Raw genomic sequence first — 23,235 nt, 5'->3', positions numbered from 1 at the left:
GGGATTGGGGCCCGGGTGTGGGACCTGGGGAACCAGGCCAGGCTGCCACCCAGAATGGAACATTGTCCAGACAGAGAAACAAGCCAGACAATCGCAGGGCAAGTCTATGGAAAGTCGTGGAGGAGACCCTCACCTGGGGGTCGAGGAGAGAGGGGGCGGGGAACAGGAGGAGCTGTGTGAGGTGGCCAGGACGGGGCTGGACCGCGTGGGACGGGGAACGTGCTAAGGAAGGGTGGGCAGTGGTGCCCAGGGGTCCTCAGGGGACATGGACGACATAACCCAGGAAGCCTCCCACGCCCTCCGAAAGCACTGCTGACACAGACCAGGGACCCCACAGGGCCTGTTGCGTGGGGGAGGCTTGTGTGTGGGGCGGGGACCCATTCACCGCAGTTTGGCCCAGAAATACGGGAGACACAAGGACGGGTAAAACGACAGCTGTTTGATGTCAGGAAGCCTGAGCATCTCTGTCGTGACATGAGAGGGAGTGGGCGGAGAAGGGGCTGGAGCGTAAGGGGGACGAGAGAGCGGACGGGCCTGAGCGGCAGGAGACGGGCGCGCCCAAGCACGGCTGCAGGAGGACAGCAGGTCAGGGGCACAGGCCACAGAGCCTGCAGCGCACCTGCTGCCTGTGCCAGCCCTGCTCACTGTTCGGGAAACGCTGGCCGCGTCCTGCCTGCCAAGTGTCAGGATTTAACAAACAAAACAGAAAAAGGCAGTGACAGAGAGAAGGGCAACGAACAGACTTCCAAGCTGAAGTCGGCTGTTGTTCTGTTTAAAGAGTGATGTGTGCTCGCTGAAATCCTCACGCCTCGATCGGACTTCTGCAAAGGCAGGACGCACCTTCCCACGGGCTGGTGGGCATCCCGACACTTCTCACTGACTCACGGGGTTGACGGCCTTGTGTTTGGTGACCCATTTACTTAGGCCCATTTTGACCCTGACACACACCTGCAGCGTGTTCCGAGGGCTGTGGCTCGAGCCCCAGGCCACTCTGGGTCCCAGGGTGTTTCACACGGTGGCCGTCTGTCTCCTTGCAGCAAGGTTTCGACAGGAGCATCCTGGGAACCTTAGGAGGGGCCAACAGCCTCAGGAACTTCACCTCCCGCTTCTAAGAGGAGGCTGCCCCACCAAGTGCAGCTTGCAGGTAAGAAGAGACCACCCTCCAGGACCCCTGCAGCAGCGTCCGCCAGTCTCAGAGAGAGGGGCCAGGCCTGTCTCCCCAGGGACACAGAAGCATCCTTTGGTCTAGCAGACAGCCTGGCTCTGGCAGACACAAAGGCTGTGAGGATAGCTGTATAGCCTGCTTGGCCAGGGTGCCGTGGGCTGTCCCACCACAGGATGTGCAATGTCCTAATAGTATCAGCAGGCCAGAGGTCTGGGCAGAGCTGCCAGGTACAGCCGTGTAGTCTGTGCACTGAACAAGCCAGGACACGTCATTCCCACGGGCTACGGTGTGAACGGCCCCTGCAGTGGGTGCAGCATGCCACCCACTGCCCACTTCCTGACCCTTTTCACAGTCCACTTTCCAGTCTCTGCACGTGCCTAGTGTAGACAAGCTTATTTCCAGCGGACGATTCTAAGGAACAAACACTCAGAACCAGTATGTATTAATCTGACAAAGGCTGGCAAGCCTTAGTGTCCGTTAGGATCACCTGGGGTGCTTGCTAACATGCACTCCTGGCCCCGCCCCAGCATTTCTGACTCAGTAGTGGGAAAAGCATTTGTAGACAAGCGTGCCATGTGTTTCTGAATCGGGTAAGCCAAGGACCCCACTTAGACACTCAAACCAGACATCGTCAGCCTTAGAGAGGGTCCCCAGGAGTGGCCCCCGTGTAGAGCCTCTGCAGAGAGCCAGGGTGAGAACAGGGCCACCTGAACTGAAGCCCCGGTGACCTGCCAGCACCCCAACACCTGAGGAGGGTCCTGGTGGAGAGAGGGCTGTACCTGTGGTCCAGATGAAGATTAAATCAAACTTCAGACGCCATCTCCTGGTGGATGAGCATAAGCCTGAGGACGGAAACGGAGAGAAGTAAATTCAGCAGATTCCGAATGAGCCATCTAAGTGCTCAGTGCCAGGCTAGCACCGTGTGGGTGGGACAGGGTGGGCATGGCAGTGCCGACAGATCTGACACGCTTCTGATGCTACAGAATCCACCTAGAAGGTGTCGGAGGGTCTCAGGCCAGGGCACATCGGGGCAGACGTGGTGGGGAGCGGGTGGCGGCATCGCTGGACCTGCCGGCATGGCTGCGTCTCGCTCTGCACGCTAACGGGAGGGCTCCCTCTTTTGCAGAAACGACATGACCCCTCAGAGAAGACCTCAGGCCTGGCTGGAGGGTTATTCTGTCCACCTGTGCAGTATTTGGAAAAGTTCAAAGCAACCAAGAGCAAACCTGAAAACTGTGCATAATGGAAATATTTTTAGATTCTTTTTTTTGTTTTTTTCCCTTGGGAGAATTGGCAGGCAGTGGGGGTTGGGGCGGGTGGGGGGACCTTTCTTGAGTTACAGGGACTTTTTCTGATGTCAATACTTCTTTTGCTGAGACATGATATATATGTGTGTGTATAATGTAAGTGTGTGCGTGTGTGCATGAGTGCCTAAAGCCTTGACCACAAACTGCAAACAGCTAGGCAGGCTGTCTGACTGCAGCTCATGGGCGGTGAAAATGTTTCTTACGCGTAGGCAAGTACGTGTGCTTTGTTAGCTGCCCACACCCCCCGAAATGTACATCCCAGGGTGGGAGACTCCCCAGCGTCCTGCAGGGCCAACTCCCCCCTTCAGAGGCGCTTTCCAGGAAGGGAGGTCAGCCAGGGAGGTGAGGTCGTGTGTCTACGGGCAGTCCCGCTGTCTGATAACACCGCCCTTCACAAAATGCCCCTGGGACTGGGCTAGAGATCGTAGGGACAGTCACGCTACACGAGGTCTGTCCCGGAGAGAGGGGCCCACCGTTTCTCGGCTGTGTGCCCGGCAGAGCAGGCTCAGCCTCTAACTGTAGTTACGTCCTTCAAGGGGGCTTGTGACATACCTGTTGCACAAGAAAGATGGAAAAGTGGTGCTCAGAGCCCAAGAGCTGTTCTGGGAACGGCTGTTTGGTCTTCATATTCCCTGGGGCAGGGGGACAGGCTGGGGCTAGGCAGGGACCTACTGCAGCCTTCAATGGGACAGGGGCCATTTGGAAATTGACCAGGAGGACACTTGCCACCCCCCTGTGAGATTGGAAGACTCACGTGAGGGCACGTTTGGGCCCCAGGACTTAGAGGAAGCACATTCAGGTAGACCAGCCAAGGGAACGGTCCTGTGAGGCCTCCAACCAGCCCACGGCCCAGCCGGAGGCCGTCCCCACTTCCCCCTGAACCCCAGCCGTCCTATCTCCGCCCTCTTTGTGAAACCACAGGGCTTGTGATTAAAGAGGCCCGTCCAGGGCACCATCCATGCCCGAGACCCCTGCCTCTTGTGATCTTCGGACAAGTGGCAGGAGGCCTCCTGAGAGAAGCTTGCTGTAAATAGCCCTCCGCACGTTCTGTAGATGGAGCCAGCCCAGGTGCCCAGGCCTTCCCGTCCCTGCCCCTTCCCCCTGCTCCCCAATCCAACCCCACTCTGACCCCAGCAGTCAGAATGGAAAAGTGCCTTCTGGACAGAGGATGGGCCTTCCAAGATGTGCCAACTGAGACAGACCCGCCAGGAGGGGCCTTTGAGCGGGTGTCCTGGGTGCTGTGAACCTGACACCCCTCCTCCCCTTCGCTCACGACGGAAGGTCCCGCTCACCCCCCTCAGGGCCCACATGTGACCCTGCTCCCACCAGGATGTCCTGGAAAGGGGTTTGGGGATGACTGCCTGCCTGGCCTCGGGGCCCAGAGGAATTTATTTCTTAAACAAAGTGTGGAGTCCCCGTTTGTACCAGGGAGTGTCCCTCACAACACTCAGGACACGTGAACGAACAGACCACACTCCTGTCCTCACGAGCGGACCTTCTCCTGGCGGAAAGAGGAGACGGGGGCCTGGCCTTAGGGGCCCCCAGTGTGAGAGAACGAACCAGTCTAGTCAGGGGTGGACAGTTAGGCCACGCCTCATTTTGGTAACTTCTCTTGTGTCCCCTGAGGCTGTCCAGAGGGGCCTGTCCCCCAGCCTATGACCCATGCCTGTCATTTTGGAAGAGGCAAGACCGAGAGGGGCCTGAGGGTGCATGTGCTAAGGAGGGGAGGATGGGTGCTGGGCTTTGTGTGTCTGGGGTTGCCTTATCGTAAGCCTCACTCTCAGGACAGACACCCAAGAGGAGACGCTCCAACCTGGGGCCAAGCGAGGAAGGACACAGAGCCGCAGGCTCTCCGCATCCTGTGCTTCAGGCAGACCCACTCCCTGGCCCCCAGCCCTGTCTAGTGGGGGCCAGACTAGCAGTGCAGCCCCCTGCCTCTCCCAGGGACTCAGGACGCGGTGACACGCTCCTGTCCACCTCCGAGCCTGGCTGAGAGGTGGACGGCTGAAATGCCAAAGGCCGAGGCTGCGGGATGGGCAGGGGGCTGCGTGAGGTGCCCTGGAGCCCATCGTCTTCTGCTCCATGTTTGTGTAAAACCTTTGTACTGGTCAGGCCCAGTTTACCTGCGCCATATGCTAGGTACTTGCTTTTTTGGAAATAGAGGAAATCAATAAATTGCTGGCATTTCTTTGAACCTTTTCAAGCAGTGGATTATTTGGGGTGCTGCTGAACAATGAAGGGCTGCTGACTTCCTTCTGGGGTCTCCTCTTACTTAGGCCCTGCACCAGGCGAGGGCTGCATGTGCCACAGGGGCGGGGGGGACACCACTCAGACACCTGCCCACGTCCTCACAGAAGCTCTGAGAACCCTACAGACAAGTACAGTGAGGCTTAGGGAGGGAGCCCAACGTCACACGGCTTGTAAACGGAAAACCACCCCTTGTGAAGGCCCCCAAACAAACCTCCAGGGTATAAAAGGAACTTGTGTTTCCTGAAGGTGCTCACTTCCCACTCCCGTATGGGGTGCTCGGGGTCACAAAGCAGAGGGTGCAGGGGGCCTGGTCTCCAGAGGGTCATAAGAGACAAGACATCCACGTGGAACTTTCCAGACATAACTGCTGAGGGCCACGGGGCAGGGCCACCTGGGGGGAGGGAGCTGGGATGGGCTTCTCCCAACCCAGGAGGAGGACGCTGGCACGGCCTCTCACCGGAGCCCAGACCTCCTGGGTCACCCCTCACTTTGGTACCAGTCAGAAGGCCAGGGAGGAGGGCCGGAGCCTCAGCCCAGGGGAGGAAGACGGCCTGTCTATGGCCTGGTTGTTACACACGGCGCCTGGCGCCTCGGGAACTGTATTATGAACGTTAACCGGTTCCAAAAATCATGTACTGGCTTCAAATTACAAACTTAAAATTGATAAATGTTTCACTGGTAAGCTTTCATTCACATGGCTTTTTTAATGAAATTAAGCTATTTTGCTTTAAATTAATGAAAAAGCACAGAAGTTCAATGAGTGCAACCCCGTGAATCTCCGCAAACTGAACACCCAGACCAAGGAAGGAACGCTCCGAGCAGCCACCTTCAAGCCCGGCATGGAACGCGCTTCCTGACTGGCCTCTTGTCCCCCCACCCAGCCCTCAGCCACCAGAGTGGGCCACCGCCAGAGCCACCACAAAACACAATGCTGACACATTCCTCCTCTGCCTAAAAATGTCGGCCAGCTCCCGATTTCCTGTAGCGAGAATTCATAGGCTGTCCCCCACGCTGTCCCCAGGCTGTCCCAGGCTGTCCCCCACTGTCCCATGCTGTCCCCACGCTGTCCCAGGCTGTCCCCAGTCTGACCCCAGGCTGTTCCAGGCTGTCCCCAGGCTGTCCCCCTGCTGTCCCCACACTGTCCCCACGCTGTCCCCAGGCTGTCCCCCTGCTGTCCCACGCTGTCCCCCTGCTGTCCCCAGGCTGTCTCCACGCTATCTCCCTGCTGTCCCCACACTGTCCCCACACTGTCCCCAGGCTGTACCCCTGCTGTCCCACGCTGTCCCCAGGCTGTCCCCAGGCTGTCCCCAGGCTGTCCCCACGCTGTCTCCCTGCTGTCCCACACTGCCCCCACGCTGTCCCCACGCTGTCCCATGCTGTCCCCACGCTGTCCCCCTGCTGTCCCCACGTTGTCTTGTCTCCTCCCCATTCACAGTCCCTACACTCCACCCAGGCCCGGCATGTCCCCAAACACACTGTGCCCATTTAATGCCACTGTCTGCGGTGTTTCTGCCCAGCGTGCCTGTCAAAGCCTTGTCTGTCCCGGAGGCCCGGCTCACTTGTCCGTCCCCTGTGGGACCTGTGTGTCAGTGCCCTGCAGAGGCCCTTGACTTGGAGCATGTCTGCTGTCCCCTCTGGGGAATGTGGCTGTAGATCCCCACCTTCCCGTGGGTGCCAGGTGCAGACCCCGAGAATCCCCGCTAACTGGCCTGACCGCGCTCCCAGGCCTCCCTCCTGCTAACTAAGCCTGGGGGTCCGGAAGCAGTTGGCCAGCAGCACCTCCGGGTAAGACAGCCCGAAGCTGTCCTGCCGTGAGACAGTCTGTCCCCTACAGCTTCCACTGGCAGGTCTTTGTCCTCACGCCTGGGGGCCACAGAGCCTGGGCCCGGCCTCGCTTCTCCAGGACGGTCCTCCCAACATCTGGACACAGCCACCTGTGCCCCTGACTTTTCTCAGCTCCAGAAACCACCTCGGCTTCTGCAGCCTTTCCTTAGAGGGCCTGGTGCAGTGCCCCCTCACCGATTGGTCATGCTTCTCCCAACACGTCTCAGGTTGTCACCCTCCCTCTTAAGACCTGGAGCTCCCAATGGGGTACGGACACCAGATGCGGTCTGAGCAGTATCGAGTACAGTGGGACTGGGGCCGCTCAGATTTGGGGCCTCCATTTCTGGTCTGCTCTGCCATCTAGGCCTGGAAAGCCACAAAAAATGATTCTCAATAAAATTGTCAGGACACCACACATCTGTCAGGCTTTGGGAAAGGCTGCTCACCAGGGTCCTTTCTGTAAAGTTAGGGGGTGGCTGAGGTCCCTTCCGGTTCTGCCACTCCACGTGATGGCCTGCGCCCTCAGCTCCCCAGAACCTCCATGAGCCCCACACCTGGCAGAGCTGGGAGATCACAGCCTGGCATCCCCGCCCGCGGCGGGAGGCGGGGGCCAAAGAAGCCAGTGACTCAGAACCGGCCCTGCCGGTCCCACTTCCATCCAACACAGAGTCAGCAAAAGCCAGGCCAGCTGTGCGATTGGCAGGAGCTCCCCTCCCCCGACATGGGGGTCCCAGCTCCTTCCACAGCAGCCACAAGCCTCACAGAAAACGAGTCTCCTCCCTGCTGCCAGGGACTGGGGTGCCAGCTCTAGGACGATAGCATCTGAGACTCAAAACAAAAGCTGGTGAGGGCAAGCTGCCTGCAGACTTGAGGTGCCACTGCTGTCCCGCCACAGCCCCTCTCCAGAAGGGACTGGAAGAGGAGCTCTCAGCGCCTCTCCTGAGAAACTGGGGGCGAGGGTCTACCATCTGTGCGCTGGGGAGCACCTTCCCTGCGGGGGGGTTGTAGTAAAGGTCCCCAAACCTAACAGCCTCTTTTCACTCTTTCAACAGTCAAATCTTCGGTACTAAGACTCCAGCCCAGTCCACTTCTAATTCCCACGTGTATTCAATTCCCAGCTCCCCCGCTTCTGCCGGACACAGATTAGCCTTGGCAGACGGCTGGGCTCTGCTCTCTCACGCACCCCTTTTCCACGAAGACCTTCTGGGCTGGGGGCCAAGGCCAAGGGAGGCGCCAGCTCTTCCTGGCAGCGTGGGGCTGGGTGGGAGAGGAGGGTGAGGCGGCAGGTCGTCCTGACCCACTGTGAGCGCCTCAGCACAATCTCGGTGGGAACGCCCCAGCTCTCGGCCGCCCCCCCCCCCCCCCCCCCCCCCCCCCCCCCCCCCCCCCCCCCCCCCCCCCGCTTTCCTGAAGAGCAGCCCAGCCCATGCCTCCTGCAGATTTGCATTGCCCGGGCCTGACTTTACTGAGGAACCTGCTTTGCGCGTGGGGTGTGCTGAGGGTGTGGCTGGTGCGGCAGAGGCCTGAGCCCAGGGCCACGGGTGGGGCGACCCCTGGGGCTTGGGCGCTCCAGGAGTGGGGAGACAGTTTCTCCTGAGTCTTCAGTTGAGAGTAATTTACGTTCCTGTCGTTGCTGGGGTGGGGGCTGAGAGCTGGGATGAGTGGGTGGGTGGGGCTGAAGCTCCGGGAACAGGCCCAGGAGGGGCGGGCGGGTGGCTGGGCACCAGGCCTGGTTTCTGGGACTCACTAGCCTTCAGTGGGGGCTTCTCCAGGCAGCATGGGAGGCGTGAGCCAGGGAAGCCACAGTCACTCAGGAGCTCCCCCCACCGAGACTGACGTCATGGAGAAACAGGGACTTAAGCTGTTTCCTCAGTGCTGGGGGGTTGGATAGCAGAGAGGGGAGGGAGGGCAAGGATCACTGCAGAGGGGGGAGCGGGGACACAGAGGCACAGGGTAGCTACTCCCTCAGCTGGACAGGACGACTGCAGGTGCCAAGCCTCTGCCCACCCTGGCTCACGCTCTGCAGTCAGAGGTGGCACAGTGGCAAAGCAGTGGCGGGTCACCCCCAAGGAAAAGGAGGCTGAGAGCCCTGCTTGTTCACTCTGGACAAAGTCCCTTCACGTGTCCCTGTCTGGGGCTGCTTGCAGAGCTACCTCCAGGCTGGCCGCCCTGCTGTACTTGCTACATCTTCTCCATCAGGTCCCTTGTAGGCTGACAGGCACAGGGCAGAGAGGCTTTGGGAGAGGCTGCTGTTCCTGGGGTGGGGGCAGCAGGCACAGGAAGGAGCACAGCCAGCCCCCACCTCGTGCCCTGTGCCCTGACCCCCAGCCCCAGCCACGGCCAGCTCGCAGGAGGCTTGTCATGCAGGGTCTCAGCTCCCGCTCCCTGCACAAGAACGCAGGATACGGAGAGGCCAAAAAGGAACACCCACGGAGCCATGGATATGGGGTTCATACCACTATATTCTCGCTGGTCGCTGGGTTGGAGACACAGGAAGCAGGAGCCACACGATCCGCAACCCGCCGTCCGCTTCTCTGCCAACCAACCAACCCCCTAGCGTAGCCACGGCAATTATATTAGTGGCTAATAGCTAACTGGTAACAGCTGATGGCCACTCAGCCACAGCGGACAGCCACCCGATTACAGCTGATGGCCATCTAATAACCGAGCCAGCACCTTTCCACGTGAGGCCGAGAGCCTGGAAACTGCTCTCCTGGCTCTGTCCCCACAAGGCTCCATCCTGGTGCAGCCACTGCATTCTGGGGAGACTTGGGGGGCCCCTCACTCAACAAGGCCCACGTGCTGGGAAGAGCCATGGACCTGGGTTCCAGTCCCAGCTTTGCACTTACTGAGTGGCCCTCTGCACGTGGCCTAAACCTCTGAACCTGTTTCCTCATCTGTACCATGTGGATGTGACCTGGGGACCGTGGGTGGCTGAGCAGGGAACGTTTGTAAAGTAGCTGCACATGGTCAGTGCCAGTCCCGGGACAGAGGAGAAAACAGGAGGGACACAGTAGGAGATGAAGGGCCAGTTTGTCCCATTTGCACTCAGCCGTCCTCCTAGCAGACTGACAGGACAGGGAGAACCAAGCCCACAGAGGCTCCAGCCTGGTCTGCCCTGCACTTCTGGCTACTCCCCCACCAAACCTGGGGCATCCGAGAGCCTGCGGCCTGCCCCTGAGAGAGGACCCAGCAGCCCCCCACCCGGGGCAGGTCCTGCCCCACCCTTTCCAGAAACCAGGCTGCAGAATCAGGGGTGGAGCCCGCCTGGGAGCGAGTTCTGCCACCTCCATCCAGACGTGGCAGAGCCCTGGGCCAGCCACCGGGGCAGGGCCAATGAGCAGCAGCAGATTCTGGTCATGGAGAAGGCCTGACGCCGGAACCCAGAGAGAAGAGAGGCTTCTGGGGGCTCCATAAAGACCCCCACCCAAGGAGGGGCCGGTCAGGACTCCGCACTGGCAGAGCTGCTTCCCCAGACCTGGTGACACATTACAACTGAAACAGCAGAGACAGCAGCTGAGGTTTATTACAACTTACCAGGCACTGAGCTCTGCCCTGCTACCACACACTTCATTTAACTTCCTGGTCATTTGTTAGACCAGGGAACTTGGCACCCAGAGGGGAAGGAGCTGGGGGGCCAGTCGTGGACGGGCGCAAGTAATGCTCTAGATGCAGAACGAGGGCCTCCTGGGGGAGAGCTGGATTTTGAGGCAAACAGGCCCCTGGAGAATCCATTGTTCTCAGCTTTCCTGCCTCTGAGGCGGGTGGGATGTGAATGAACTCTGCCCATGAGGACCACTGTGTGGAGAATCTTTCCTGAACACCAGGTGACCTCAGAGAAAAGCTCCCTGGGACCTGGCATCAGGAAGGCTGCCCTCCGCACCCACTGCAGCGGACGGTTTTCAAAGGAGGGTCCATGTCCACAGGGGGCTGACCCCAGGCCCCTGGTGGGAGAGGGCCTAGAAGGGACCCCAGAGCACACTGCCACGCTCCCCCAACCCCCGGCTCTCTGCCCTCGGCCCACCAGGAGACCCCGGACTCTGTGATAACGCGTCTCTTGTGTGTGACAGTCCCTCTTCCCTCCCCGCCCTCCCTGCCTTTCTCCTCCTTGTTCTCTGGGGCTGGGTGTAGACACCGTTTCCTCCACCCACCCCGGTCTCACAGGGACGCAGGCCCTGGTCCCCTCCAAACCTGCGGGAGCACTGTCCTATCTGGTCCCTCCCACCTGGCAGGTGAGACTGGCGTCTCGCCTCAGTTTCCCTCCCTTTGAAGGGGAAGTGACAGAAATGCCAATCAATACGCGGTGGCTTTTATTACTGGCACCCCAGGGGCATGAGCAGAGGCTTCCAGCTGGGCCAGCTCCTGGTGTCCAGACAGGCAGGAGCTGCCCCCAGTGCCAGGAGGGCCCAGGGACAGAGCCAGGAGCAGGTCTGTGGTGAAGGAGGCCGCTGCCTCTACTTCCAGCGCCCGGTGACCTTGGCCTTCCCGCGGGTCTTGGAACTGCAGGAGAAGCAGGACCCCGTTGGAGGGGGACACGAGCAGGGGTGGGGTGGGGTGCTGAGGGTTGAGAGCCGCCCCAGACGCAGAAAGGGCAGCAGGCTCAGGCTGGAGCGAGCAGTGGGCGAGGGAGAGGGGAGAGGGAGGCCCTGGAGGAAGCCCGAGGAGGGAGCCAGCACGTTGGAGCCCCGGAGCAGTGGGAGCAAAACCACAGAGGACGGCTGGGGGACAGGGAAGGCTGGACCCAGATACTCACACTTTCTGGTTGTCATTGATCCTGTTTCGGAGAACATTGATCTGTAAGAAAAGTGGGAAAGAGTCACATTGGAGGGACGTCACTCAGGTCCCCGGTGGCCTGGGGGTGGGGCACAGGGAGCTGGCACAGCAGCAGAGGGAGGGGTGATCTCTATAACCCACACAACAACTCTGCAAGAGGCCCGGGGTAATCCTTGTCACCATTTCCTTCAGCAGAGGAAATGGAAGAGAGAAAGTTAAGTAATTTGCCCAAGGACACACAGCGGGTGAGAGGCAGAGACGGAAACCGCCCGAGGCTCCAAAACCCATGTCACTGTCACCTCGCAGTGCTGCCTCTCTCAGCATGGTGGGACATGGGGACCCTGCTGCCATGGGGCCTGAGCTACATCAGGGACACACAGCAAAGCTGACTCTGAAAGGGAAGGGAGGCCCCTGCAGGGCCGTGTGGGGGACCAGTGCTGGCTGAGTGTCTGCCCTCCTGGGACCCCCACTAGTACCCCTAGGACCCCACAAGGCTGTGCTCACTCCCTCCATCCTGTGCTCACACCTGTCTCCGTGCATCTGAGCTGCGGCCTCCCAGGCTTCAGGGCCTGTGGCCAGCCAGCAGGGAGGGACACCCCAGCCAGCGGTGAGTGGACACTGAGCCCTGGGGATACAAGGCAGGTGCGTGGGGGCAGGGGGAAGGGCCGACCCTGCCGCAGAGGGCGGGGGGCACGTGGGCTGGCTCACTTCGTATTTCTGCTGCTTGAACTTCTCCTGCAGGTCGAACTTCTCTGCCTCCAGGTTGTAGATGCTCTGCCACAGTTCCTTGGCCTTCTCCCTGCTCAGGCCAGAGTGGGGGTTGGGGGACTGAGAACAATAAGGACAGGCCCTCATCTGCCTTCATCCGGATCCCTCCCCACCTGCCCACCTGTTGAGGGGCACCCAGCCCACCCCGGCTCAGCACCAGGCCCACATGGCAGTGCCCTGTGCTCAGGACCCGACACCTGGGGCCGCCAGGACAAGGTTCTGGGGACATGGTGGACAGGGCGAAGCCCTCTATCCCTGGACCGCATCTAGGCCAACCACCTTCTCACCACCTGTGTGCAGGGGCAGGTGAGGCTGGACAGGGGAGATGCTGCTCCAACTGCAAAGCCAGGCAGGAAGCTGGCTGCACCTGCTGACTCCCACCTCCAATCCCAACCAAGTCGCCCTGGGGTGAAGCGTGAGGCAGCAGCGCCCCCTGGTGGTGACAGGGAGAACGCGCCCTTGCGAGCGCCCTCCCGGTGCGCACGCTCGCGGCCGCAGCGCCACCAGTCCTACCTCAGCTGATCCTCATTGAGGTGGTCAATGGCCAGCACCTTCCTCCTCTCCGCCAGAATCTTCTTCTTCTTTTCCCGCTCCGTCTGCCTCTTCCCACTTCTCCGCTCCGTCTGCAGAGGGTGGCAAACAGGGGCCGTTGGCTAGAGCACGTCCCCTCCTGTCCCCAGTCCTGCCGAAACCCAGTGGAGGTGGTTACGGCTGCCGGCCGCCAGGGGCTCACCCTTGCCGTCACCGCCTGGAGAAACCGAGGCACTGGCGAGGAGGGTCCATTTCGGCCCCTATTTCCTTTCTCCAGGCTCCTTCCTCCCCTCCCCCCCCAGGGAGCTCCCAAAACTAAGAGGAAGTGTTGTACCCACCTGTGCCTACAAAGCCAGGACACCATGAGAGAAAGACCCAGAGAGAAAGACGGAGGAGGCGGCAGAGAGAGAGAGGGCAGGCGCGGGCGGAGGAGAAGGCGGAGAGGGGGAGAAGGTGCAGGTGCCCAGGTGCTCAGTGCCGGGCCCCACTCACTAGGACCTGAGGGGGGCGGGGCAGGGCCATGCAAGGGTTTGGCTGCATGGCCACCGTGGGGCAGGGGCAGGGAGCTGGCCTGCTTGGTCTGGGGACTTTGCAGAGTCAACCTGACAGGCCCCTCCTCCCATGAGCACCGAGTGTCTAGTAGAAATGGGGCCTACAAGTCGGGGACTGAGAGTGGGCTCCCGGGAATGAACCCCCTCACGTCTGTGAGGCCCGCTCGGCCTCAAAGCAGGCAGGCAGCCGGTGTTAATCCAGTTGTGCAAACGAGGAAACCAACAGCTGTCTCCAACCGGGGCTCTGCCAGCGGCACCCGGCCTTCTGGGAGCTCCGGGGCACTGCTGACGCCAGGGGTGGGGAGTGGCAGGGGGGCCCCGGCCTCGCCCACAGCCTCCAACCCCCGCAGGGCAAGTGCCCCTGGCGGCTGGCAGGAGGAGGCCGCAGTCTCTCACCCCCAGCAGTAGGGAAGCTCCTCCTGGGCCCCAACATACAGTCCATGTGCTGCAGGGGACCCCTCGTGGCTCACGGTGCTCTGGGGCCCCAGGCCACTGCTGCCCCCGTCACCTTCTGGATGTAGCCTCCAAAGTGCATCATGTTGGAAAGAGCCTTCTTCTTGCGAGCCTCGTCCTCAGCCTTCCTCCTGTTCTCCTCCTCCTCCCGCCGGGCCCGCTCCTCCTGGTGGCAGGAGCAGGAAGGGAGCAGATGAGGGGCGGGGGCAGGAAGCCCGGCTGGGGTGGGAGGGGAAGCTGGTGGTGCTGAGCTGTGCTCCCTGCAGGGGGCAGGCAGCTTCCTGAGGGCCCGCGGGTCCTGGCCCTGCGTGGCTGGGAAGACCTTGTTTGTTGAATGAGTGAATAATGAATGAGGGAGTGAACGAGGTCCTGACGTCTGAGTTGAGGCTCCATCACCCCTGGGGCTGGGAGCTCCCCAGGGGGCCTGTTGTTTGGCACAGGAGGCGGTCTGCTGGGGAGCGGAGGGGCCTGGTGAGTCTCCTGAAATCTTGAGCTTGGAGGACCTGACGCTGCTGCCTCATTCACTGCGCGTTATCTGGGCCTGGGCGCTGGAGCGCGGGGGGCGCTGGAGGCCCTGGGCTGGGCCACTCACCGCCATGCGCGTCTGACGCTCCTTCTCCCTCTCACTCCGGATGCGCTGCTGCTCTGCCCGCTCGGCCCTCCGCTTCTCCTGAGGAGAAGGGAACACGCCCGCCATTGGGGGGGGAGGTGTCATCAGCAGAGCAGGGACCCCCCCCAGAGAGGTAGCACAGGAGCCCACAGGGGACATTCCCTGCCCCCTTCCTCCAAGGGCGTCTGCACTGCCAGCTGCAGGGAGGGACGAGGCAGACAGTCCCCTTGACAGGTGGGCAGCACCCAGGAAAACCCTGGCTAGATGAGGCTGGGCCATGCCAGGCACGTGCAGATGACCCACGCGTGACGTCACCCATTGTGAATACGGCCTCGATGACTTAGAAACGTCAGGCAGCCTTCTTCTGTCTCCCATGAGTGAGACCTGACTCCCCACCCCCTACCCAGCTCTGGCAGCTGCTCTGAGCTCAGAGAGATGGTCTAGGCCCCAGCTGCCAGCCGGACAGCGGCTCGTCAATGACAGAAACAAAGAATCAAAATACCTCCCACCTCACAGTACAATAATGTGGATTCTAGAGTCACCTCACCCTCCTTTCGTAGTGGGGGGCGCTGTGCCCAGTGGGACAGATGCAAGGGCAGGGGTGGGATAAGAGACCCCGCCAGTCACCCCACAGCCAGGGCCTGGCTGGACACAGCTCCAGCCATCAAGGAGGGTCCAGGCTGACAGGGCAGGAAGGCAGGTCTCCAAGAAGCCCCAGTGCAGCGTTAGGGTGGACTGCCCACTGCCAGTGGGGTGAGGGGCTTCAGGGAAGGCTGCCTGGAAGAGGTGAGGTCTAACGACAGAGGGCAGAGAACAGGGAGTGGCCTGGGGAGCACTCCGGTGGGAGCCGAGACACCTACGATCCTGTCTTTGAGGGAAATGAGCTCCTCCTCCTCCTTCTTCCTGTTTTCAAAGTGAGCCTCGATCAGCGTCTGCAGCTCATTCAGGTCCTTCTCCATTCGCTTCCGGTGGATGTCCTGTGAGGACAGCAGGACTCAGAGGTAGCCGTGGCCCCGAGCCCAGGGGAGGGACGGGCTGGCACATACTGTCCGCCTCAATGCGTGAGGCCTCCGGGAGGGGCGACTGTGGTCTGAAACCAGGATCATGCCACCTGACCTGTGCCGGACAGCGTCCCGCTGCAGCCTTCTCCCAGCCCATAGGTCGTAAGCCCCGCTCTGATTGGGGGCCCTGGCGACCACCCCCAGCCCAGGCCTGCTGTCCCACAGCCACCACTCACATCGAAGTCCACTCTCTCTCCCCCGGGGATCTTGGGTGGTACCAGGTTGGGCATGAATGGCCTGTTGGAGAGAAGACGGAGCCGTGGGCCCGAGGGCCCTGCTTCCTGCAGACACAGCCAGCGCTGCCCTGCCAACTGCACCAGGGTCACACACCTGGGAGTGCCCTCAGCTCTCCGTGTGCTGTTTCATTCTAGCCTCACAATATCCCTGAGGAAGTTACCAGGAACCATCTGCGGGGAAGTCACTTGTGCAATACCACACAAGCAGCAAGTGGAGAGGCTGTGACAATGACGTCTGTCTGACTCCAGGTCCCTGTGGCTGACCCCACGTAATCTCCCAGGAGCCCCGGGGTCCTCGCTGTGTGACACCACGCCTGGTGGGGTCTAGTCCTCGGTTTCCTTATCTGCCCGCAAGTCTGTGGGGCTGGAATGCGGGGCTGCGGTGCACACGCAAGTGACCGGGAAAGGGGACAATGCTGCACAAATGACACCGTTGGGACCATCTTGGGGCTCCAGGGGCTGGTCTCAGGGAGTCCCCCGAAACAGGAAGCCTGTGACAGTGCTGAGGTGCCATTGCTGGCTCCCACCCCACCCCAGCACCCCCAGCTTCCAGGTGGAGCCACGTGGTGCCCTGCACCTGCCCTTTGAAGTCACCATGCCTAGGCTGTCATGGTCTCATTGCTTGGCTCCCCTGAATTTTCTTCCCTTTTTCCTCCTCAGCCACAGAGGAGGGTGTTCCAGCCACCCTATGGAATAGGAGAGGGTGTCTGCCAGGGACACATGAGTCCAGCCCTTTCCTCTAGACGAACACACTGCTGTCTGTGCCAAGGCACGCATTTGGTAATGGAGTCTGGGGTGGATTTTGGGCAGAGGCTCCTCTTGTGCAGTGTACAACCTGTACAACTGTACATGGAGGTCTGTGCCTGCCACACCCCAGCCCACGGCCGTGTCACACTGTACTCCTGTCCTGTCCTGACCATCCTCCCACTGCCTCACTGCAGGTGGGTCCCACTCACCTGGGCTTGGGTTTAGACTCCTCCACTGGGCCATCTGGAGGAGAGAAGCACACAGTCACAGGGTCAGAAGGCCCCAGATCTGGTCCCAGCTCTGCCCTGATGAGCTGGTCACTGTGGGCCTCCATTTCCCCATCTGCACAGCAAGTCCCTTCCAGGTCTCTGGTTCTAGGAGCACCCACGAGAATTAAGCAGCAGGGGTTGCAACCCCCACACGCCCTCTCCTAGGGGCTCCCCGCGCTGTCTCGGGGGTGGCCGAGTCCCGGCAGGGAGCACACTCTCTGTGTGGGGCTCCAACACCTTCTCTTCTTCTCCCGTCTGGGCTTCTCTCAGCCCCAGTGTGCATGGGGCCGGGCCCCACGTCCTCTCCCGAGCGTCTGCCTCCTGGCTGCCCCTGGACTTCCTGGGGGCCATGACTGCAAGCCCCAGCTGACTGCCCCCCCTCCAGAGGCGTGGCTGGGACCACCTGGACCCCTGGTAATGGCTGCGGTGTCCACAGCAGTGACCCACCACATGGACCAGCTGTGCTCTGGGACTTCACCCTTCAGACCCCACACCCTCCGAGTGGCTCTGTCTGAGCTGAGGTGCCTCGTGTGTGGACATGACCTTTGGGCACCCTGCCCACACTAGGGACCTGTCCCCCTGGGCAGCACCAAGGCAGCTGCTCTGAAATGAGGAGGAGCAGTGGAGCCCAGCCCCACTGTCACCAAGGCCCGCCCTCTCCCCTCCGCCACCCTCCCTGGGCGCCGTCTCCCCCAAAGCTGCTTGGAGAGCTTCTCTCCAACCCCAAACCTCTCTCTGGTGCCCAGCGTTTCTCACCGTCAGCCTCCTTAGCTTCTGCTTCCGGTCTGTCTTCTAAACAGAAGGTGAGAAGTCAGTGAGGTCCTGGTTCTAAGCCCAGGGCCCCCGCCGAGCCCCCCCACACACACAGCCCCTAACTCAGGTGCGTCTGCTGGTTTCCGGGTCAAGGAGCTCTCTGTCCTCACACACATGCCCTGGGCCCAGACTCCGCCTGACGCAGAAGGGGCTCAGGGTCAATCGGATAGTCGGCCGCTGAGTCCCGGCACAGACGGGAGGTGCAGCTGGCCGCTCCGGCTGAGGAGCGTGGTGGGTGGGTATTTCCCCAGAGCCTTGCCTTCTGCGTTGGTGTCCTCGGCCTCGACCTCACCGTCAGCCTCTCCTGCTGCCTCTCCTGCGGCTTCTCCTTCCTCTGCCTCTTCTTCGGCTGCCTCTTCCTGCTCTGGAAAAGGGACAGACGCAGTGAACGTCAGGGCTGACCCCACAATGAGAGGGTGGAGTGGGGGTGGGAGACATCCAGGCTCCAGATGAATGCCGGGAGGAAATGACCGGCCCCTCACCCCGCCCGGACCGGCCCTCCACCAGCCTGGCGCTCAGGACCCAGGGAGAGGGAAGCACATGAGAGTAACGCTGTGTGCTGTGTGCTCTGGGCGTCCTCTCTCCAGTCTTCCCCTTCTGAGGGTCAGGGAGTGGCACCAGCAGGGGAGAAGGGAGCCGGATTAGTCTGGGAGCAGCGGCACGGCGTGCGGTCTGAGAGCGTGGGCCTTGGAGTCAAGGCAGGGGCTCCAACCTCTGACCTGTCACTTTCTATTCTAGCCGTTGGGGAATCTCATGTCTCAGTACCTCCCCCAAGCCTCAGGGGCCGTCAGCAAAAGAGAATAATTATCCTCACTTCTCGGCTGTTGTAAGGATGAAATGAACTAGTGTGCGCGGAGCTCCCTATAGGGGCCTGGCACGTGGGAAGCATCATAAGTGGTGGTTGGTCACCTCTGGTCCTGCCTTTAGACCACAGGGACCCAGCTGCCTCTCCCTGGGACAGGGACCCAAACAGCAGAGTGACAACAATCTGCTTCCATCAAACTTCACCCTTCCTACCCCCCCAATGCTCCTCTCAGATACACCCCCTCAACATCTGGGTCTCCAGGAGCCACAGCTGTGACAGCCACGCTCAGAGCCTGGCAGCAGGGGAGACCGCCCCCTCTAAGGAAGAGCCAGCATCACAACCCCACGGAAGCAGACTGCTCCTGAGCCGTTCTTCCAGAGGCAAACACCTGCCCAAAGAGAGAGCTTCCGCACCGGCTCTTTTTCTCTCCTGGAAGAAGCAGAGACACTAGTGCCCATCAGCAGGCTTAGTGACACCGTCTGGACTCTGCTGTCCCACGGTCATTTACAGCAGGGCCTCAGCTCAGTGCAGGCCAGGCCGTCGCTCCATGGAGCCCAGACCATCACCACAGTGGAGAACGAGCTCATTAATTCACAGCCAAGTCCTTCGGGGTGGAGCAGGCAGGTGGCTCCCAACTCCAGGGTCTACAGGTCAGACCTCAGGCCCCCAAACCTGTTGTCACAAGCCGCCCGTCCTCCAAAGCAAAGGAAGACCCACCATATTGAGAGTCTGTGCAGGAAACAGCAGACAGTGGAGTCGGCTGCATTTTTGATTCAAAAATTATTTCAAATAGCTTCCGAAGTGTTTAGTGTTCCTCGAAAACCAAGAGTGAGTGACTCCCTCGGCCCTCTCGGTTTGCCAGACACCCCTGGAACAGCCGTAAACATGCCAAAGGCTCCCGTTTTCCACAGAGGGCCTGGGGAGCAGAGGGCAGCTACTGAACCCCTGGCTCTCTCCATGGACCTTCTTGGAGACGCCCCTCATGTCCACACAGCATGTGCTGAGCCTCGAAGGGCAGGCTCCAACCTGGCTGTGGTGAGAAGCCTGAGGGGCCTGGAGGCCATTCTGGGCCATCTGGAGGCGGGGAGGGGACCAGAGTGAGACCTCAAGCCCTCCATGTGTGAAGTGTTCAGGGGGGAAGAACGGGTGGGGTGCCCTCAGTGAGGCACGGGGCACAGAGCTGAGGAGGGAACCGGGATGCCAGGAGCAGGGTCGGCAAAGACCTGTGGGCCGACCTGGGCTCTGCAGGTGCTTATGCTTTTGGGCCCAGGTAGGACGTTTCGGAGAACTGAGCACTTTCCTAATCCAGGCTGAAACATTCTTAAATTGGATGTGTTCAGATGTGATCATGGGATTATAGTTCCCTTTCCTAAAATAGCGCTTATCATTTAGACATGCCTGCTGACGTACCTAAGCCTGAAGTGATTTGACGTCTGGAAATGAGTCTGCCTGTCTGCTCTAAAGCAACTGGGGGAGAGAACACTGGCCGGAAGCTGGATGACGAGTGCATGGTGGTGGGGGGAGCCATTATTCTAGTTTTGCCACTTTTCCATGCATTTAAAACATCCCGTGGTGAAATGAAAACATTAGAGGGGGAAGCAACAATAATTCATTGGGGAAGACGGTGATCCTCTTTGAACAGAACGGCAGGCAGTGGAGACAGGTTTAAACCTTCTGCCCTAAACCCGAGCCGCCGAGGTCAGGACTGACCCCCACCCATGAGCCAAGGTCACAGAGGAGCTGTGCTCAAAGGAGACTGAGCGGCAGACAGACAGGCGGATTTCCTGGGGCACCCGGGAACAGTGGGCTCCTGGGGGCCCCCCGCTTCCCTCCATCTGCCCACACTCCATACCTTCCGCAGCTTCTTCTGCCCCAAGGAGAAGGTCACGGCCAAAAGAGAGGAAACAAGAGGTGGGTCAGTTTCAAACCAGGCTGTCCTCTGTCCAAAGACTTTACAGGTGTGTGCTTACCTTCCTGCTCCCTGAAGGGCACAAGAAGAGATGGTCAGGAGCGTGCAAACACACACACACACACACACACACACACACACACACTGGACTTTTCCTGAAGGTGACCCCATTTTTTATTCCCCTCGCTGCCTCATGGAGTTCACACTCCGTTGTCCTCCCTACAAAGCCCCCTCACCTGGCCCAGCTTCCCCTCCAGGGCCCCTCTAAGCTCTGCTTCAGCCAGCTTGGTCTCTTCTGCATTCTGCCCTCCCTCCTCCCCTCTGCCTCTGAGCTTCCCCAGGCTGCCAGGTGGTTCCAGGGAAAGGTGGGGGAGAGGGGGCAGCACTGGGACAGGACACCCCAGACACTCACCCGTCTAACTCCTCTACCACTTCTTCCGTGTCAGACATGGTCTCTGCTCTCCCTCCAGAAAGAGAAAGATGTCACCGTGAATGGAAGGGAAACCTGGCTCCCTCAGCTCAGCCCGGGGAGGCCTGGGGATGAATCGAGCCCCTTGTCAGCCCTGGGACCTGCACTGCGGGCCTCCTCCGGCACCCACGTCACAGCAAGGGTGACAGTGGTCCAGGTCATTCTTGCCCCAGAACAGACAAACTGGAATTTCATAGCTCCGTTCAAAACATGAACTCTCTAAACAATGTTTCTAAAGCTTCTGGACCTCTCCATCCTGCAGAGTGCTCAGGGAAGCAGGTGTTACCCACCCCCCATCCGACCCCGCTCCATGTGGTCTGCCCGTCACAGCCAGGAGTTCCCCGGAGGAGCAGTCGCCTGGCTGTGGTACGACCACAGCATGGGATAGCATTCAGCGACAAAGAGGAACAAGCCACTGACACACACAACACCCTGGGTGGCTCTCCAAGCAATTATGCTCATGGGGGACAGCCAACTTGGATGACTCCATTTCTAAAACAGCCTTGAAATGGGACAGATTGGTGGTCTTCAGGGGCTGTGTGGAGGGTGGGAGGGAGGTGGGCGTAGTAATAAAAGGGGCACGAGGGCTTGGCCTTAGAACCTTCCCAGGTTCAAGTTGTGTAGAATTTCACACACACACAGTCCCATGGAGCTGGGGAGAGCTGAGTAAGGTCGTGACAGTAACAATGTCTGCATCCTAATTGGGGCTTGTAACATAGTTGCGCAAATGTTACCGCGCAGGAACTGGGCGAAGCGCACCAGGTCCGCCTCATCAGGGTGATTGGCCAGAGAGCCACCAGCCCAGAGCGGGTGGGGAGCCTGTGACAGAAAAGCACTGCCCGGGCCCCAGGGGACCATGTCTGAGAACTGGGGGGGCTGCTCCCAGACCCGGAAGGAGTCTGTCACCTCAGCGAGGAGGGAGACGTTTCTCAGGGGGCTTGTGCACGGCCAGCCTGGCGTGCGGGGACTGTGGCATCCTCTCTCCTCTCCTGCCCTGCCTCCCACAGCCTCCAAGCCACTGGGCCTGGGCCTGGGTCAGAGGAGGGAGCAGCAGGAGGACCCTTCTTCCTGCTCCTGGGAGCACCACCCAGCATCCAGAAATAGCCTCCCGGCCACTTGGAGGTCGTGGCCAAGTCGTTGGCCAAAGGCAGAACTGAGGAAGGGGCAGGTGACAGACAGAGCTGGGGGTTCCAGAATAGGAGACAATCAAGAATCTGGCAGAGCAAGTGTGACAATGTCCCAAAGCAACTGTCCTTGCAACCACGCCCCACCTGCTTCCACAGACTGCTTTCTGTATGACAGCCAAGAGCAGGGTCACCTTCCTGGGGGACTAAAGCAAACACAATAGATGGCAGAAATGACACTGGCCATGGGGTCAAAACAGCTGGGTTTTTTGCTGTGTGACCTTTGTTCAGTCACTTAACCTCTGGGCCTCAGTAGCCTATCTGTAAAACAGATGAGCTTCAAGTTCTAATCTTGCAGAAAGTCTCTGAGTTTCTAAGGAATGTAACCCCATCGCTCAGCATTTGTCCCCAACGTTCAGCTGGGATCGTCCTAAGCCTGAAGCTGTTAGTCCATCAGGAGAGCCATGGGACAGGGGAGTGGGAGCTGCAGGAAGGAGGGCGGGGCAGGGGGGACCTTGATGATCTGAGATGCCTCTTCTGCCCCGAGGGCTCAGGGCTCGCCCTACGAGACAGGTCAGAGGAGGAGCTCAGAAGTCAGGTGGCCCAGCTGCTCCACACTTGGAATGTGCTTGGAATTCCTTACACTCCAGGCAACCCCTTCCCCAAATATTTTCTCAGCCTGCCCGAGAGAAGCTGGAAAATCAAGGGAATGTTTATCTCCCCATGGTCCTACGGGGTGGGGGGGCAGCTAGACTCAGGGTTAACCCTCTAAGCCAACGGGCTGGGCTCACAGATCCGCAAAGACCTCCCAGAGGGGTCCCCCAAGTCCCCAGTGCTGCTCAGCCTAACACTCTGAGTCTGGGAGTTTGGATGAACTTCACCACCAGCTGGGAGAGGCCTCCGGGTCCCTGCCAGCTCTGGACTGTGGTCCTTCTCCATGCTTGCCGGGCAGTTTCTGCGTTCCTGGAGATGAGACTTGGCCCCAGGACCGCCCTGCCTGATATGGCCAGTCTCGCTCCGTTCTCTGAGGATAAAGAAGGACCTGCCTGAAAGCTTGGGGAGGGACCCTCAGCTTGGAGGGAGGGGGTGAACAATCTGTGGCGTCCCTGTTGTATTTAGGGCAGGCAGAGCCCCAGCGATGACCTAGTCCCTTCTACCGATGAGGAAACTGAGACCCAAGGATGGAGCTTGTTACCTAAGACTTAACCAAGTACGTAACGTCTTCACTGGCAGATCCGGGACTCAAACCCAGTCTCCAGTTGCTAACGGAGGCTCTGAGCCTTTGTCCTTGGAGTCCCACCCCTGTAACACCTCCTCCAAAGCGTGGCCTCCTCTCGGAGGGAACAAGCACCTCTGTCAACGCCGACGTCCCTCAGAGTGGACGCAGGCAGGCTGGATGCAGGTGCCGGGACGCAGGGCCTCTTCCCTCTACTCTCTGCTCCCCCTCTAGCGAGTCTTACCTCAGAACGAGCTGCTGCCAGACCAGGACAGGGAGTGGGGGAGGGCGGGGGTGCCAGGGCTTTAAGCAGGCGTGGGGCGTGGGGCGTTGGAGCCGAGCCTCGGGGGAGGA

The 23,235-nt window shown here is 60.2% G+C and overlaps 2 protein-coding genes across 6 annotated transcripts in view; one reads left to right on the top strand and one right to left on the bottom strand.

Annotated features, from left to right (window-relative positions):
• The window catches only part of PKP1 (plakophilin 1), a 32,640-nt gene extending 30,158 nt beyond the window's left edge, over positions 1 to 2,482 (top strand). For both annotated transcript variants that reach the window (XM_033099840.1, XM_033099841.1), the window contains 2 exons: positions 1,038 to 1,144; positions 2,292 to 2,482. In XM_033099840.1, the coding sequence (XP_032955731.1) occupies positions 1,038 to 1,112 (75 nt within the window). In that variant the 3' untranslated portion in view covers positions 1,113 to 1,144; positions 2,292 to 2,482. The remainder of the gene's footprint in view (positions 1 to 1,037; positions 1,145 to 2,291) is intronic.
• An 8,399-nt stretch (positions 2,483 to 10,881) lies between these two features.
• TNNT2 (troponin T2, cardiac type) lies at positions 10,882 to 23,189 on the bottom strand. 4 transcript variants are annotated; one of them, XM_033099345.1, is made up of 16 exons: positions 23,126 to 23,189; positions 20,485 to 20,606; positions 20,134 to 20,144; positions 20,016 to 20,030; positions 17,618 to 17,722; positions 17,302 to 17,337; positions 16,486 to 16,519; positions 15,470 to 15,530; positions 15,093 to 15,209; positions 14,215 to 14,292; positions 13,678 to 13,788; positions 12,957 to 12,962; positions 12,601 to 12,710; positions 12,028 to 12,118; positions 11,300 to 11,340; positions 10,882 to 11,046 (listed from the first exon to the last, which is right to left on the bottom strand). In XM_033099345.1, exons 2-16 carry the CDS (start codon positions 20,520 to 20,522, stop codon positions 11,001 to 11,003), a joined length of 900 nt encoding a protein of 299 aa, XP_032955236.1. In that variant the 5' UTR covers positions 20,523 to 20,606; positions 23,126 to 23,189; the 3' UTR covers positions 10,882 to 11,000. The 4 variants fall into 4 exon arrangements, with proteins under 4 accessions (XP_032955236.1, XP_032955237.1, XP_032955238.1 ...); XM_033099346.1 differs by having other exon boundaries at positions 23,017 to 23,148; XM_033099347.1 differs by lacking the exon at positions 12,957 to 12,962.
• Between the last annotated feature and the right edge of the window lie 46 nt (positions 23,190 to 23,235).

Source organism: Rhinolophus ferrumequinum, chromosome 27 (genome assembly GCF_004115265.2).
Source record: "Rhinolophus ferrumequinum isolate MPI-CBG mRhiFer1 chromosome 27, mRhiFer1_v1.p, whole genome shotgun sequence".
Taxonomy (NCBI): Eukaryota; Metazoa; Chordata; class Mammalia; order Chiroptera; family Rhinolophidae; genus Rhinolophus; species Rhinolophus ferrumequinum.
Note: the sequence above shows the minus strand (reverse complement) of the source record. Positions and strands in the feature narration are given on the sequence as shown.